The sequence below is a fragment of the Sorghum bicolor genome, chromosome 3, assembly GCF_000003195.3.
Source record: "Sorghum bicolor cultivar BTx623 chromosome 3, Sorghum_bicolor_NCBIv3, whole genome shotgun sequence".
In the NCBI taxonomy this organism is placed as follows: Eukaryota; Viridiplantae; Streptophyta; class Magnoliopsida; order Poales; family Poaceae; genus Sorghum; species Sorghum bicolor.
Genome location: NC_012872.2, coordinates 69007978 through 69022379, shown reverse-complemented (window position 1 = coordinate 69022379; position 14402 = coordinate 69007978). Strand labels below are relative to the sequence as shown.

The window sequence follows — 14402 nt, the reverse complement described above, 5'->3', positions numbered from 1 at the left end:
CAGCCGCCGCGCGGGGCGAGAACCCTAGACACGGGACAACGAGGTCCGAGCCCATCGTTTTTATTACTGCAAACCACAACTGGTTTCCCCCTTCCGTTACGGGTGATTCTTCTCGCACCGGGCTTGCCCCCCCTCTCTCTCTCGTCCCCCACCTCCCTCTTCTCTCTCTCTCTCTCTCTCCCTTCCTCGAGCAGCTCCATGCGCGACGCCATCCCGATGCTCTCCACGCCTCATTGGATCCCAGGAAGCAATCGCGCTGATCGGGTCCGGCGAGCGGTGCGGATTAGGGCCCGAGGCTGGCGCTAGCTCGAGCTCGCGGCTGCCGCAAGGTCGGTGGCTGGGGTCCTCGGCGCCCTGGTGGCTGCAGCCCTAATCGCTGCTCAGGTTTAATCCCGTTCTGTTCCTGCTTCGTGTATGGTGGGGCTGGTGCTTAGGGACTCTGGTTTTCTCAGGGTGGAATGCTTTGCTGGGGTCCAATTTAGGTTTGCTTGGTTCGATGGTAGACTTGTGCGAAGTTGGAGCGTACCCTCTCTCTCGGTTCCCATTTTCCGGCGCTTGAGCCTGCGAATTGAGCTGAATCCGGATCGAATTTGCTCACGATTGAGCTGTTTTGGTTGCGGCCTTGCTGAAATTTGGGGAGTTATCTGCTTAGGTTTAGGGCGATTGGGTTAGGCGCCGCAAATTGGGAATCCATCGCGTCCGACCTTCATGGCTCATCCCGATCGCATTTAGGTAACTTGGGTGCTTTGATTTGTGCTGCATCTGAAGCATTTTGTTTAGGAACTGGGTTATCCTAACCTGGTGGTTTCCTTTTATTTGTGCCTCCATACATGGGCTTGATTTGGATTCAATACGCGATTCTTTCAGTTTCTGGTTTGCAGCTTGTATTGATTGCTTTGGCGCTAGCGATAGGGCTCCCGGCTCCAATTGGCAGCGTGGCTAAATATGCCTATCTATTGCTTTAGTAGGTTATTTTTATGTGGTTTGCTTGTTTCTGTTATCTAGAGTGATAGATCTTTTCTTCACTGTCGAATTTTGAGCATGGTCTGATCTCCTAACTCAGGTTACCTATAAATCTGGTACTGAATTTTGTGTTTTCATGCTTAGATTGGTTGAATTGAAGGCTCCTGGTGGTTCTTGCTAGCATCATAGCTCAAAGATTTTCTTTTGCTGACTGTATTTTGAATAGTAGAACTCAGTCTATAGCATTTCATTTTGAATCACTTGTGCTGATATTCCTGATGGATAGCTACATTGGGCTTAATGGGAATTTTGAGTTTCTAAAGCTTCAGCTGTGGTTCTTGCTAGCATCATAGCTCAAAGATTTTACTTGTTTATTTTGTCAAGACTGCTTCAGAACCTAATATTTTGCAGTTTTCTTGTGACAGGTGCTGGAAAGGCGAGGAGTATGTCCTCTATAATATGCTTTGGATATATCTGAAGCCAGCTCCTCTGTTCTGGTAATTATGTTCAAGTTATGCTGGACAAAAGGACTTCTTATGTTCCAGTTTCTGCTTGTCAAATCCTTGGGGCCATTTCTTATTTCTATCTCTTATTAAACTTTATCTGGAAGGATGATACAATGGTTCTATGAATTTCAAAATTCATAGATTAGCGATATAGCTACAATGAGACTAAACATTAGGAAGCATGTTATGGTACAGATCCCAAAAATATTTTTAGATAAGATTTTATCTAGCTATATGTCTTGACTGGGGTTTGTACTCAAAATTACTAGCTTTACAGAGCAGTTGTATATGATGAACTTCAACTGTATCCAAAAATGCCAGGTCACAGTTCAAGCAGAGTTACAAAGGATATATAGCTGCAACTAAAAGCAGAGCAACAAAGAGTAAACCATCAAATCAACTTGTCTTTGAAAGCCCCAGTGTCAAAGATGTGTAGGCTATTTAAAAATCACACTTTGCAAAATAGTATATACATTTATTGAAGTTCTTGATGTCTAACATGACGCCAGTTTCTCATAGCATGTGTATTACCAGCTTTCATAGTCTTATTCTGTCATTGATGCTTGCACCGTGTATGACTAATTAACCTACTATGATCAGAAGAGCATATTTTGCTACCAAATTGGTTGATTTTATTAAATTTCTTCTTTTAACAACAAAATAATATAAGAGGCACCGGAGTTCACGTGATCTTTGCAAAGTCTGGTGCAGTGTACTGCTTACTATCCAAGATTAATGGGTCACTATAGTTTATGAATATATTGGTATTGATATTTAGAGCAGCTATCTTCTCTGCCAATTTTAGAACAGTTGGTCTTGAGTTTCTATACCTTTTATGAGAGGAGCCTTAAACTTTGTGGCGTGATTTGGGTTTGGAAATGTTTGGGCTACATTTCAAAAGCATAATGTGCACCAGATAAGTTGAACTAGCTCTAATGCCTCTAGATCATAAAATGGCCTACTTAAATCATGCTCCAGATACTCTTGTACACATGGTTTTAATCTACATAAATATTTGGTAAGATCTCCTATTTGTTCATGGAGCCTCATTAACAGATCACAGGGGGAAATAGTTTTTATGGTGATTTTGCTGACATATTTGCACTAGTCATTCACTCATCAACTCCGCTTTTCAGCTTGATGTCTCACTTGTATTTCCATATGCTTCTTACGATAAAAGGTTTTTGATTGATATTTGCAGGCACCATTTGCTTGGATTTTGTTATGGTATTTAGTAGGCAGCCATGAAAAGGAAGTCTGATATGCTTCGGTAATTAAGTCTAACCTTGTATACTAATTAGTAAGTCTTAACCTTGCATACTTGAAATGGAAGTATGAACATTATTAATTACTTGTTTTGATACACTTCATAAGTTCTGTTTTTCATATTAGTTCAATTGGGTCTTGGTTCGTTTTTTACATCCAAACGACAGGTCCGAGCAAACTGAATAGGCAGCCTTTTATCCCTATTCGTGGTATAATTTTGAATTGATAATATGATATTTTTTTCTGCAAGATAACCATTATCTTTATAGCATATGTTTTTTTTCCTGTATGAATCTATGGAAGCTTCTTGTTATTCGCACTAAAGTGAGGTGTCATTCTTGGCCAATATAGGGTTGTCCATCAAATCCATTAGTTTCTATTTAAAACGGGGTTACGGGGCCATCTAGTCAGCCATAACTGTGATGAAATTACCTAATTGCGTTTCCACCTAGAATAAATGGGCCATCGACACAAGCTAGCAATGCTGTCCAGAGAATCATGTTAGAAAACCTTGATGTATGGTTTGTTTTGTTTATGTATTGCAGCTTCAGCTTCATGTTTTGATCTGATGTAATTATGTAATGGTGCAACGCAGAACAGGAGATGGACATCAGACATTGGGTGCAACTGCAAGGAGAATCGATTAACATCACAAGAGATGGACATCAGGCAATGGGTGCAACTGCAAGGAGAATAGATTAACATCACATCAGTGGTCAGCGACAAGATCCATTAACCACTCAAGGTCCACAAAAGCCTTTAGGTGCAGTTTACTACTCTCCATCTCACTATTTACATTTCACTACATTATGTACAGTCATCCAACTGTTGCCATGCGCCCAAACTTGCCTGCACCACCAACAGATGATCCAATCTCATCCTTGCACCTCCCAGCCGCACTAACCTCCATTGTTCCATCACCGTTGCTACCCCCACCCCCACGTCCTTTTCCTTTGCGTGTAGCACACTTCCTGCAGATGAAATTTTCAGGGACTTCCTCAAAATCACTTATACCCGAGCACCTGGTATGCTGCCAGACTCCACATATGTCACATGCTAGCATCCGTTCCCCATCATCATCCTTGGCACCACATGAGCAGTCCACCGTCCAGTTCTCCAAACCCCTCTCCATCCTGAACTGTACAATCCTCCTGTAATCTCCAGTGCAACGTCCCCTTACTCGAAGCAACTGGCCTGATCCAAGCACATGATTCACGGGGGTTGTGTCACTGAAGTTTGGGAAGTCAGGGAGCTGTTCAGTCTGGAAGCTTTGGAACATCAGGTACGTTTCTTGGAAAGCCTTTGAAGCCTGTACTTTCAGGTCACCTAGGGTAGCACTTGCTGGTAGAAGTACAAGTTCCTCTGGAGGTGTTGTGTAATCTTTTGGGTGATCAAGCAGTTCAATGGAGCACCTCACACAGAGCAGGTATGGGTTTGAAGGAGTCCGCAGCGCATGCTCATCATAATGTTTGATGAACTGCTTGCAATCAATAATCTTTGCTGCTGCGCTGTGAGCTGATGCACCAACCACCTCTGGTTGTGAAGACAACATGGACTCTGGGTTCAGCAAAGCATCGTAGAGGAACCTAAGATCATGCAGCAGTTGTTCAACAGAAGGTCCAAATGTAGCTGCATTTGCTGGAGACCGAGTGGATGAAGATTCCAGCCTGCTTGTCATGAAACAATTTAGTTAAGTATCTGGATCAAGTTCAGCAATTTTATAAAGAGAAAGCAAACAGTGCTCACCTGTACTCAATTGCACTAGTCTCAGCATTGCAGCGGACAGCAACAGAAAGGCCATTATCCAGTTGTTTCCCACCCAGTTCTCGGAGAGAATAATCAAGCAGCTCCTGCGAATCAACAGCCTTCGACGCAGCACCCCTAAGTGCGCGCCAAGATACCCACTGTCCAGTTTGGACAACCTGGAGAACCTTGAGCATTGCACCTTCTGCTCGATGTAGATCTTCTTTAGTCCATGCACATAGCTCATTAGATGTAAGCTCCTTGTGCTTGTCAGTTGAGGGTTTTGACATCTTTTGACCTTGATGAAGGAGGTGCATAATGAAGCGGAAAAGATCCCGGAGGGTCACTAGCTGCCGATTAGAGAGCGCCCAATAAAGAGCAATTGTGTTCTGCAATGCAGTCCTAATTGGGCTACGGTGTGAGTAGTACAGCGCCAGGTTTATGTTGGAAAGCATGTCTACTGCATTTTGGTAGGTGTCTGAGGTGAGAGCAAAGCTGCCAGCACCAAACTTGTATCCCCATTGGCCATACCAAGGGTGTCCGTTTGTGACTGCATGTAGAAGTCTGTAGTCCATTCCATGTTTCTTGGATATGTCCATGACAGTTACCTTCCTGCAGCCATAGAAATGATAGTTTAAATTAAATTAGGTTGAAGAAAGCATCATGGGAAGAGATCACTCCCAATCAAGCAACTGTTCAGCTCTTTGGTCCCGCGAAAAATCCATTTACCTCACATGTAACACCTTGCACAAGCGATCCCACAAGCTCATTATGTCACGGCCAGTGAGGAATCTTGAGCCACCTTCACGCCCATTTACCCTGAGAAGGTGCCCATAACCATTTGCATGCACTACAGCGTGCAGCAAGTGAGATGAGTCATCCAGATGCAGATATGCACACTCTTCGACCTCCTCACCATCCATATCGAAATTGCACAGAGCACACCTGGAGAAGACAGTGCATTCAGAGTAAGAGTATGTTGCATATTTGGAGCATCACAATCACAAGGTTACTTGGTGAATCCTTCATTCTGAGGAATTTTCTATGCTGCCTATGAATAGTAATAGAAACAATTCTGCACTCTCATCTTACATTACAAATGCAAACGAGCCCGGTACCCCACCCGAACACAAACCTATATGAAGTTCCCTACATTCAGATTGGATGCATGTAGACATCAATCGCACAGCACGTTGGCACAAAGCTGGTCATGTATTAACATTGGGCATTATAGGCATCGAACGCACGCACATGCATGATCCATTTCCTTCGCTGTTATGTAAGTATGTATATATTTATCTGAAATTTGCCTCCCACCTTGATTCTCCAGCTGCCATGGGTGTTCCGCAGCGGAGGCAGCAGGTGCGCCGGCGATCAGAAAGGCTATCATTCTCGATGATGAAATGGTACCGCTTCACGCAGACTGGGTGCCCACTCCAACCTGCAACCAAACAAACAAATCAGACGCCAGATTCCATTGCAGATGCCGTGTTGCTGTATGTAACAGTATGCGAGTATGTGACAATTCAATCAATCATTCTAATGGGTGTTGCGCACTGAAAGCAACAGCCTAACGATTGGCTGACAAAAGACGAAAAGCTAGCAGAAATTAGAAATTTCAATGAAAACAAACTGAAAGAATGTGGTTTTATCCCCTCCGCAAAAAATCAATAAAATTTCAAAGACAACAGAGAGTCGTTAGATTTCAATTAGATCGACCGACAAGAAAAAAGAGAGCAGATGGACAAATTAAAAAAACGAATGGCTTGGTCCATTGAATTCAGAGGAAAAAATCAGAGAAAAAAAGGACGAAAAAGAGAGGAAAGCAACTCACCCACGACTCTGCACTGGTCGCAATACACGGATCGGGATCGGAGCACATCCTCCTCAACGACGTTGAGCTCCACCCTGCCGCCGCTCTCTTCCTCCCCCGCCTCCCCGACCCTTAGGGACACCCTCCAGATCAGCAGGCGCGGCGGGGCGGCCGCGGCCGCCGGGGAGAAGATGGACGGCAACGGGAGCAGCCTCGCATGCTTTGCGAGGAACCCCCTCACCGCCTCCCTGAACGTACCGGCCGCCCCGCAGTCTCCGGCCGCCGGGAACCTAGCGAAGTCCGTGGCCTCGACCCGCGCCCTCGCCCTCTTCAGCGGCCGGCCGTTCACCACCATCTCCCCCTCCGCCGCCGTCGGATCCCCTCAGATCTGCAACCCACCGTCGTCTTCCTCGTCGTCGATTAACCGGATCGGAACTCAGGTTAGGGTTTGCGGCGGCGGCGGCTGCGAGATAACGAGGAGGAAGGTGATGGGGTCGATTCCTTCGAGGTGAAGCACGATCAGGTACGCCTGGTCTTTGTGCACCAGAGGGACGGAATAAATTTCGGGTCCACGTAAACGTGCAGGGCGTACAGTGGAGTGGGTCTATGCATGTTATGGTGGGATGGGCTCGTCAGGTCGTGGCAGAGCGCTAACCAGGGTTAATCGTGGGTGGGGTGGGGTTGGTGGTTGGGTTCGAGACCTTTCCGAAAAGAGAGCGCGAGAAATGGGAGGGAATAAAGCCTCGGGGGCAGTATCGTCATTTCGAACGCATGGCTCGACGGGAGGTCGAGTACGTCACATCAACGTACCCTTGTGTATGTCAAATTACGCAACTGCCCCATCGTCCGCAGAGCTTTTTTTTTCATCCGTCGGCTACTTGTGCCTTGTTTACTTCCAAAAAATTTTATAAAAAATTTTAGATTTTTCATCACATCAAAATTTTACGGTATATGTATGAAGTGCTAAATATAGATGAAAATAAAAACTAATTGTAAAGTTTCTCTGTAATTTACGAGACGAATCTTTTGAATCTAATTAATTTATAGTTAGTTAATAATTATTAAATACAAACAAAAATACTATGATATCAAAATAAAAAAATAAAACTAAACAAGGCCTTGGTACCATGATACAGGACACACGTAGAGTTGAGACGCACACTATGATAAACAACATTGTCTTATTAATAAATGTATTTTTGAGTCATGGCATCTAGCATTAGTAGATTTTCATATTTTATCTATTTCTAAAATACAAATATTGCATACTAGTACAACTTTTGTAAAAGGCATGTTTATATAATCTATAGACTATAGTAGCATTGATCTCACCAAATATATATTCTAGAATTCCATTTATTTTAGAATGGAGAAGTAGTTGATATTTCCATAATGCTGCAATATAGATTCCTCTCGTCCATGGCTCACTTCGCTATTTTTAGAAATCAGTATTTTTTATAATAACCATGTTAGATATACAAGTCATACTTTTTTTTAATCTAGTACTCCATATGTTCTAAATTATAAGACATTTTTGTATTTCTAAATTCATGACTTTTGCTATGTATTTAGATATATGTTATGTCTATATACATAGTAAAAACTATGAATCTAGAAATATCAAAGTTGTTGTTGTTGTTGATGTTGATTTGTTGTGAGAGAAATATATTGTTCCACGGTTGAAATGTAGTGTTGATAAGTTCGAACGAACAGGCACACATCAAAATATCCAATCATCTCAGCTATTGATCTAGTTGGTTGTAACTAAACTAACAAGCAAAGTGTTTTTTTTTTTGCAATTTCTGCTGTTAAATTTAATGTTAAAGAAAAAAAACAGAGTTTGTTTAACCTTGTCTCCACTTATATAGACTAAAATAAATTACTAGCAGTTGAAAAAGCTCTAGCTGATCCAAACATCCTAGCATATAGCTAACTTTGAACTATTTAACCAATTTCTTTTAGGAGATGAATAGATTAGCCGAATTATTTATAGCATCGCTCTCCATGCGGTTAGTAGATGGAGAAGAATGTGGTTGGTAAATAGGGAATAATGAGTCGCCATCTCATATTATGGACATGCATATTCTAAACATTGTACCACGTCAAATTGTATATATGTTGTTAGAATGACAGAACGTGGTAAAGAAAGATAAATAAACATAAACAAAGGGAATAGTGGCTAGTTTAATTACACGGTTAGGTCCATTTAAATTAGGCAGATATTAATAAAAGCTAGCATGTTGCTCGTGGATTCTAAAAACTAGAGCAAAGGCAGCACTGTCTGTATTGGTTGGAACATTTATTGGACTCAATCGGATAAAAACTAGAGAGTGAGATAATTATAGATTTGAAACCTGGAACATAGTCTCCATTGGAACATGGGATTTCCCATATCGAATGCATTTTTCCTATGAAAATAAACAATTTTATATGAACTTCATGTTCTTCTCTGTTCACTGGATGGTTTCTGTGACTGATGCTGATGCTGATGTTGATTTATTTTGAGAGTAAAACAATATTGAAGTAGTTGCTGATTCTAGTCTAGGTAATAAGCTCATGTTTAAAAGGGCTATTTTATCGCCTACAACTTTTACAAGCCAGATCGTAAAGGCTGCTAATTATGAATTGAACATAACTCAGTTGTTCATGTTCAGTTCCTAGGCATGCACAGCCTCGCCTCGCTGGTGCGAGCAAGCCTTGACTTGCTAGCCTAGGTGAGCTAAAATTCCTCTCTTATGCAAGCAACCGAAATTCTTGCTAGCAAACCTAAAATTTGCCTACTCGGATTTAAATCGTTGACTTAACGCAACTACGTACGAGAGTACATAGGTGAAGCTAACGGGGGTGATGAACAGTGGCACATGTAGTGAAAATGCATTTGGTGCCGAAACTTATGATCCTATTAATAAAATATCACTGCCTTCAGTCTAAAAAAATAGATTCTTACCTTTTGATAGGTTTATAGATATTTACATTTATATAAGATAAATTTATTGTAAAAACATATTTTATGACTCATCTTACAATATTTATTGCGTAGTATTTTAAATATCTAATTAAATTTGAGATTCATGAACTCTTTAAAAACGAGACTTTCTTTTACTACTTTTTTTGTTTCAAAATAACTGTATGTACCTATTATGAAAATATATTCTACTAGTTATATATCATGAATATTTTACTGCATATTTTTATATTATTCTTATACAGAAAAAAGCACTGAAATTCATGCTAGCACAGACGTGAAGGGAATTAAAGCTGCAGCACTCAGAAGGGAGTAAAAAGCTGCCACAGAGGAGGAGGTGAGGGTGTTCAGCACGGGAGGGCATATGTGGAAACCCAAACCGACCGAAATCATTGGTCCGTTGATGGACGAAAATGCCCGTCAAAGTATGAAAAGCTACCCCGTCTCCAGTTTCCTGCGGCATCGCCGGGCGCCCAGACGAAACGCCCAGGACTTCTGGCCGTCCGGGCTCCTCTCCCTCGCGCCTAAATTTAGTGGGACTCGTGGCTCAAGCATGCTGGTTGGACCGTTCGAGCGCAACGACTTGCTAATTTAAAAGGGATCAGATAAACGGATGTATTATTTTAGGAGAAGGATCAAATACTGCAATTGTTTATTGATGGAGACCAGAGCTGAACTGGGTTTAGAGGAGGCTTTGAACATACTAGCTAAGTTCACCCACATCCATGCCCCCACAATATTGTTCAGTCCAAGAACCATGAATAGTATATGTAGCTTTACCATAGTAGATCGACATACACACTTTACCCTTAGGTCTTGTTTAGTTGGCAATTTTTTTTTGGTTTTAGGCACCGTAGCACTTTTATTTATACTTGACAATTGTTGTCCAACTATGGACTAACTAGGCTCAAAAGATTCATCTCATAAATTACAGATGAATTGTGCAATTAATTATTTTTTATACATATATTTAATACTTCATGCATACGTCTCAATATTTTATGTGACGGGAAATCTTGAATTTTTTTAGAACTAAACAAGGCCTAAGTTTCGCCAAAGACCGCTTGTTGTGTCAAAGTTTAGGGCATCCATATATATCATATCTAATTGTTAGAATAGATATTGTGGTGAGAAAAAAAAAGCTCCGTAGTAGCTTCTTTAATTGGTTATTTAAATATAATTATCTTCTATTCCGGATTTCTAGCTAGTCAAAGATAAAAAACTAGAATGACTTGAGAGTACAAACAAGATATAGAAAAACTGTTAGAGTGTGGAAAGATAAATAAAACTATTTTATACAAATGACTCTCTAAATGATGATTTAGATAATGAAATATAGAAAGACTCTTGTAAATGCTCTTAGACGTAAATTTGTGAGATAGGTTCGCCAACGAAGAGTTTAACCAATTACTTAGTTTGTTTAAACAACAAGATAACCATTTTTCTTGATAAGTTTACAAGCCTAGTGATGAAAATCCAATTTATTATATTGTTTTAAGAAAATAAACCAATCCATTACATTGTACTATCACACATAATTCTATGTTTATTTTCAAATGGTGTATTAGGATAAAAAAACAAAGCAACTTAAAATTTGACTAACAACCAAGCAATTTATGCTACAAGTAGCTCCCATCTTTGATCGATTGTTAGTTACAATGGTCAACTCAATAGTCTGCTTGAGCATAGATTGATGCTCACAATTTTATTAATTATATTTTAGTGATATAGGCGACATGTACATTAACAACAACATATTTATTATTTATTTGTTATGACTTTTTTTGGTCAATCTACCATTCTCCGAAAGAGAAACACGGGCTAGGATGGATATGAACATGTGTATGACAATCTTTCTCTTTATGAGCACGGGTATTTATACTCCCCCTATCCAAAAAAAGAGTGATTTTGAGTAATCAACTAATCTCTCAAACTTAATCAAATCATATATAAAAAATACAAATGTTGATACCGATAAGTATCACTAGATTAGTTATGCAGTTTCATAACGAACCTGTAAGAAGATACAATGTTAATACTTTTTTAATGAATTTTGTTAATTTTAGAATTAATCGACTCCTGAGTAGACGTGTATTTTTTGGGGGGGTTGGGGGGGGGGCAAAGGAGTACTAGGCCTTGTTTAGTTCACCCCGAAAACCAAAAAGTTTTCAAGATTCTTCGTCACATCAAATATTTCGGCACATGCATGAAACATTAAATATAAACAAAAATAAAAACTAATCGCACAGTTTATCTGTAAATCACGAGACAAATCTTTTGATCCTAGTTAGTCTATAATTAGATAATATTTGCCAAAAAAACGAAAATGCTACAGTACCGAAATCTGAAATCTTTTCGGAACTAAACGAGGCCCTAGTACTAGTAATAGTTTTACCATATTCATGGGCCACAGTGCAATATTGTTGGATCAGAAAGGGCCAAAATAAAATCATGATTAGTAAGCAGCAGCTTTACTGCAGTTGGTCGATCAAGTACCATTTCCCCCTCTGTTTCTACAATCACATTCACACACACCAATCCATGCGCTTTTACGTGGATCGCAACATGACGTCTCAAGTGAAACGACCATACTCGCCATGCGGAATGTTCATGGTAAACAGTGGTTCAAGAGCTCTTCCCTCTCGCCTTCGCATTTTCAGAAAATTGGACGCCAATAAGTGAAGCTCCACACATACATCAACGGTTCCGGCGAGATAGCCAATCTCATGTGGCGGCGTTCCAGACGGCCCCTTCGCCTTCGCCGCACGCCTTGTGGATGTGCCGCATCCTGTCCACCGACTTGCAGACGCCGCTGCACGACCAGTCGAAGGACGCCACGCACACGTTCCCAGCTCGCTTCTTCCACTCGCAGTCTGCGCACACACAGAGACGCAGCCGCAGGCTCGCGCCGTTACAGCTGAGCTGAGCACTAGGTGCTGGTGAACTATTCAGGCGGAGAGCGGAGGTGGTGCTGTACCTGGAGGCGTCGCGCAGCACATGCTCCGGTCGTCGACGTGCTCGACCTCGAGCCCGATCAGCCACGCGCCCAGCGAGACGTCCTCGTTCGCGAACCTGTGCAGGATGGGCCTGGAAACCATACACGTACGTACGTCATTAGGCACAGAGGAACGCGGCCACACATGACACAATGCAAGATAGAGTATACATATATGGCCGTCAGGAAATAATAACTGGTTGATGGAGATGTAGGCGGCGAGATCCTTGGAGATGGCGTAGATCTGGCCGGTGGCGTGGCGGAAGTACTTGTTGCCCTCGTCACCGAACTTCCAGTACTCTGGCTCGTGGTACTTCACTCCTCTGCAACACATATACAAACATACTACAGGTCTCACTCGACAGAACCAAAAATGCTCTTGCTCCTGTGTTCTTATAGATATTTAGCTCACTTCTGTGACAGGACAGGCCCGGACTTCATGCAGCCGACGTACACCCTCGGCCGCGTTCTGTGTTTGGCCAGCCTGCTCGACAGCATCCCTGCAGTTGGAAACGAAATCCTTGAGATTTACATAACAACTTGACACGAATCGCTGGAAATTGCAATGAATTATGAATGGCAGCACGTAATTAACGAACGTACCGAGGTTGAGGTGGATGTCGTCGTCGACCTTGACGTAGAAGTCGGCGTCCCAGGTGGCGACGGCGGTGGTGAAGTAGGTCCTGGTCTTGGACGACAGCTCGTGGTAGCCCTCGGCGTGGTCCAGCCGCAGGAAGTCCCTGGTCTCGGCCTCCTCCGCGTCCAGGGCGCGGTCCAGCGCGCCGCCGCCGGGCGTGCCGCTGTGCCCGATCACGAACCGGATCACGATCCCCTTCTCCTGCTCCAGCTTCCTCAGCTTATCCCCTGCATGATGCGCCGCCGTCCCGCGTGTTACGAATGGCTTATTGGCCGGCCGGCCGGTAGGGAAAGGTCCTTTTGTGTACCTCTGGGCACCCAGGTGTCGCGGAGCGAGTCGCGCCGCTTCTTGCTGGTGAAGGCCGTGTTGATGCCGACCACGACGAAGGCCTTCTGGGGAGTCCTGCCGCCGGATGCCACGGCCGCGCCGCTGCCGCCGCCGCTCCTCGCGCGCTCCACGGCCATCTCCATCTCCAGGGTGGACACTGCCTTGTCCAGCGACCTACAAGAAGTTCAGCAGGGCACCACGAGTCCACGACACATGAGTCTCCATATGACCTCGCCGTATAGCGTACACTGTGGAATGAATGTGATTGCCAAGACAAAAGGCATGCACTGCAGTACTGCACGTATGTGCCTGCTCCTGCTGGCAAGTTAGTTGTTCGAGGCGGAGTGCTTACTGGATTGCTTCATGAGTCCTCGACACCTCGTTCAGGAGATCGTTGGGGTGGTTCTCTCCGAGTTTCTGATCAGAGATTATTCAGAGTTCGATCAGATGCGAGGATGCGTGCAGTAACGGTGCAAGGCTCAGTGAGCCCGTAACAAAATTAGTACGTAGTATAGATAATTACTACCACAGGCTACCATCAGGGGAAAAAAAGGGTTCTCAGCAGACTTACACGCTTGTTGTCGCAGCCGGAAACACGAATGCTCTTCTCGTTCTCGGCACTGTCCCTGCTCGAGGACACCGACGCCGAGGCCGACATGAGCGACACATTGCCGCTGAGCAGCAGCCCCACAACGAAGCTCGTCACGCACAGCGCCACGACAGCCTTCCCCGACAGCGGCGCCTTCCCCCTCGGCGGCTTCTTCTCCAGCTGCGGCTGCCGCTCCGTCAGTGCCTACACCAAAAAAGGCACGGAAAACACCGTCACTTCGTTCATTTGCAGCTAGCAGGAAGAAATCTCAGAGACTCATGGACATGCATGACGAGCTGACATCGTCTGAATGCACACACACACACATACCATCATTGCTTTGGCGCAGCAGCTGGGGCAGGAGCTACTGGCTATGCAACTTCTCTCTGCCCAAGAGCCCGTAGGCCGCTACGACCAGGGTGGCCGGGCACTTGGAGATCGGAGACGATTTATGTGCCGAGGCGCGAGCAACACGCCTGCTATCTGCCCGGGCCGCCTGCACCGCGGGAGGGTTCGGTTCGGGGAGCCATTTCGTGTGAGGCGTCCCAACTCTCACGCCGACCGTGTGAGGCTCGTAGTCGCAGCCGAGTCGCAGCGC

General features: G+C 43.7%; 2 protein-coding genes and 1 pseudogene across 2 annotated transcripts; all 3 read right to left on the bottom strand.

The window, feature by feature from the left end:
• On the bottom strand, window positions 303-3138 carry LOC110433767 (annotated as a pseudogene).
• LOC8063124 (PHD finger protein At1g33420) lies at window positions 3358-7236 on the bottom strand. The gene is made up of 5 exons (XM_002456686.2): window positions 6313-7236; window positions 5796-5919; window positions 5208-5423; window positions 4482-5090; window positions 3358-4402 (listed from the first exon to the last, which is right to left on the bottom strand). Exons 1-5 carry the CDS (start codon window positions 6644-6646, stop codon window positions 3553-3555), a joined length of 2133 nt encoding a protein of 710 aa, XP_002456731.1. The 5' UTR covers window positions 6647-7236; the 3' UTR covers window positions 3358-3552.
• Window positions 11680-14239, bottom strand: LOC110433937 (probable beta-1,3-galactosyltransferase 8). Its single transcript, XM_021457116.1, has 9 exons — window positions 14135-14239; window positions 13787-14008; window positions 13568-13632; window positions 13196-13389; window positions 12855-13115; window positions 12664-12751; window positions 12449-12574; window positions 12234-12343; window positions 11680-12129 (listed from the first exon to the last, which is right to left on the bottom strand). Exons 1-9 carry the CDS (start codon window positions 14138-14140, stop codon window positions 11981-11983), a joined length of 1221 nt encoding a protein of 406 aa, XP_021312791.1. The 5' UTR covers window positions 14141-14239; the 3' UTR covers window positions 11680-11980.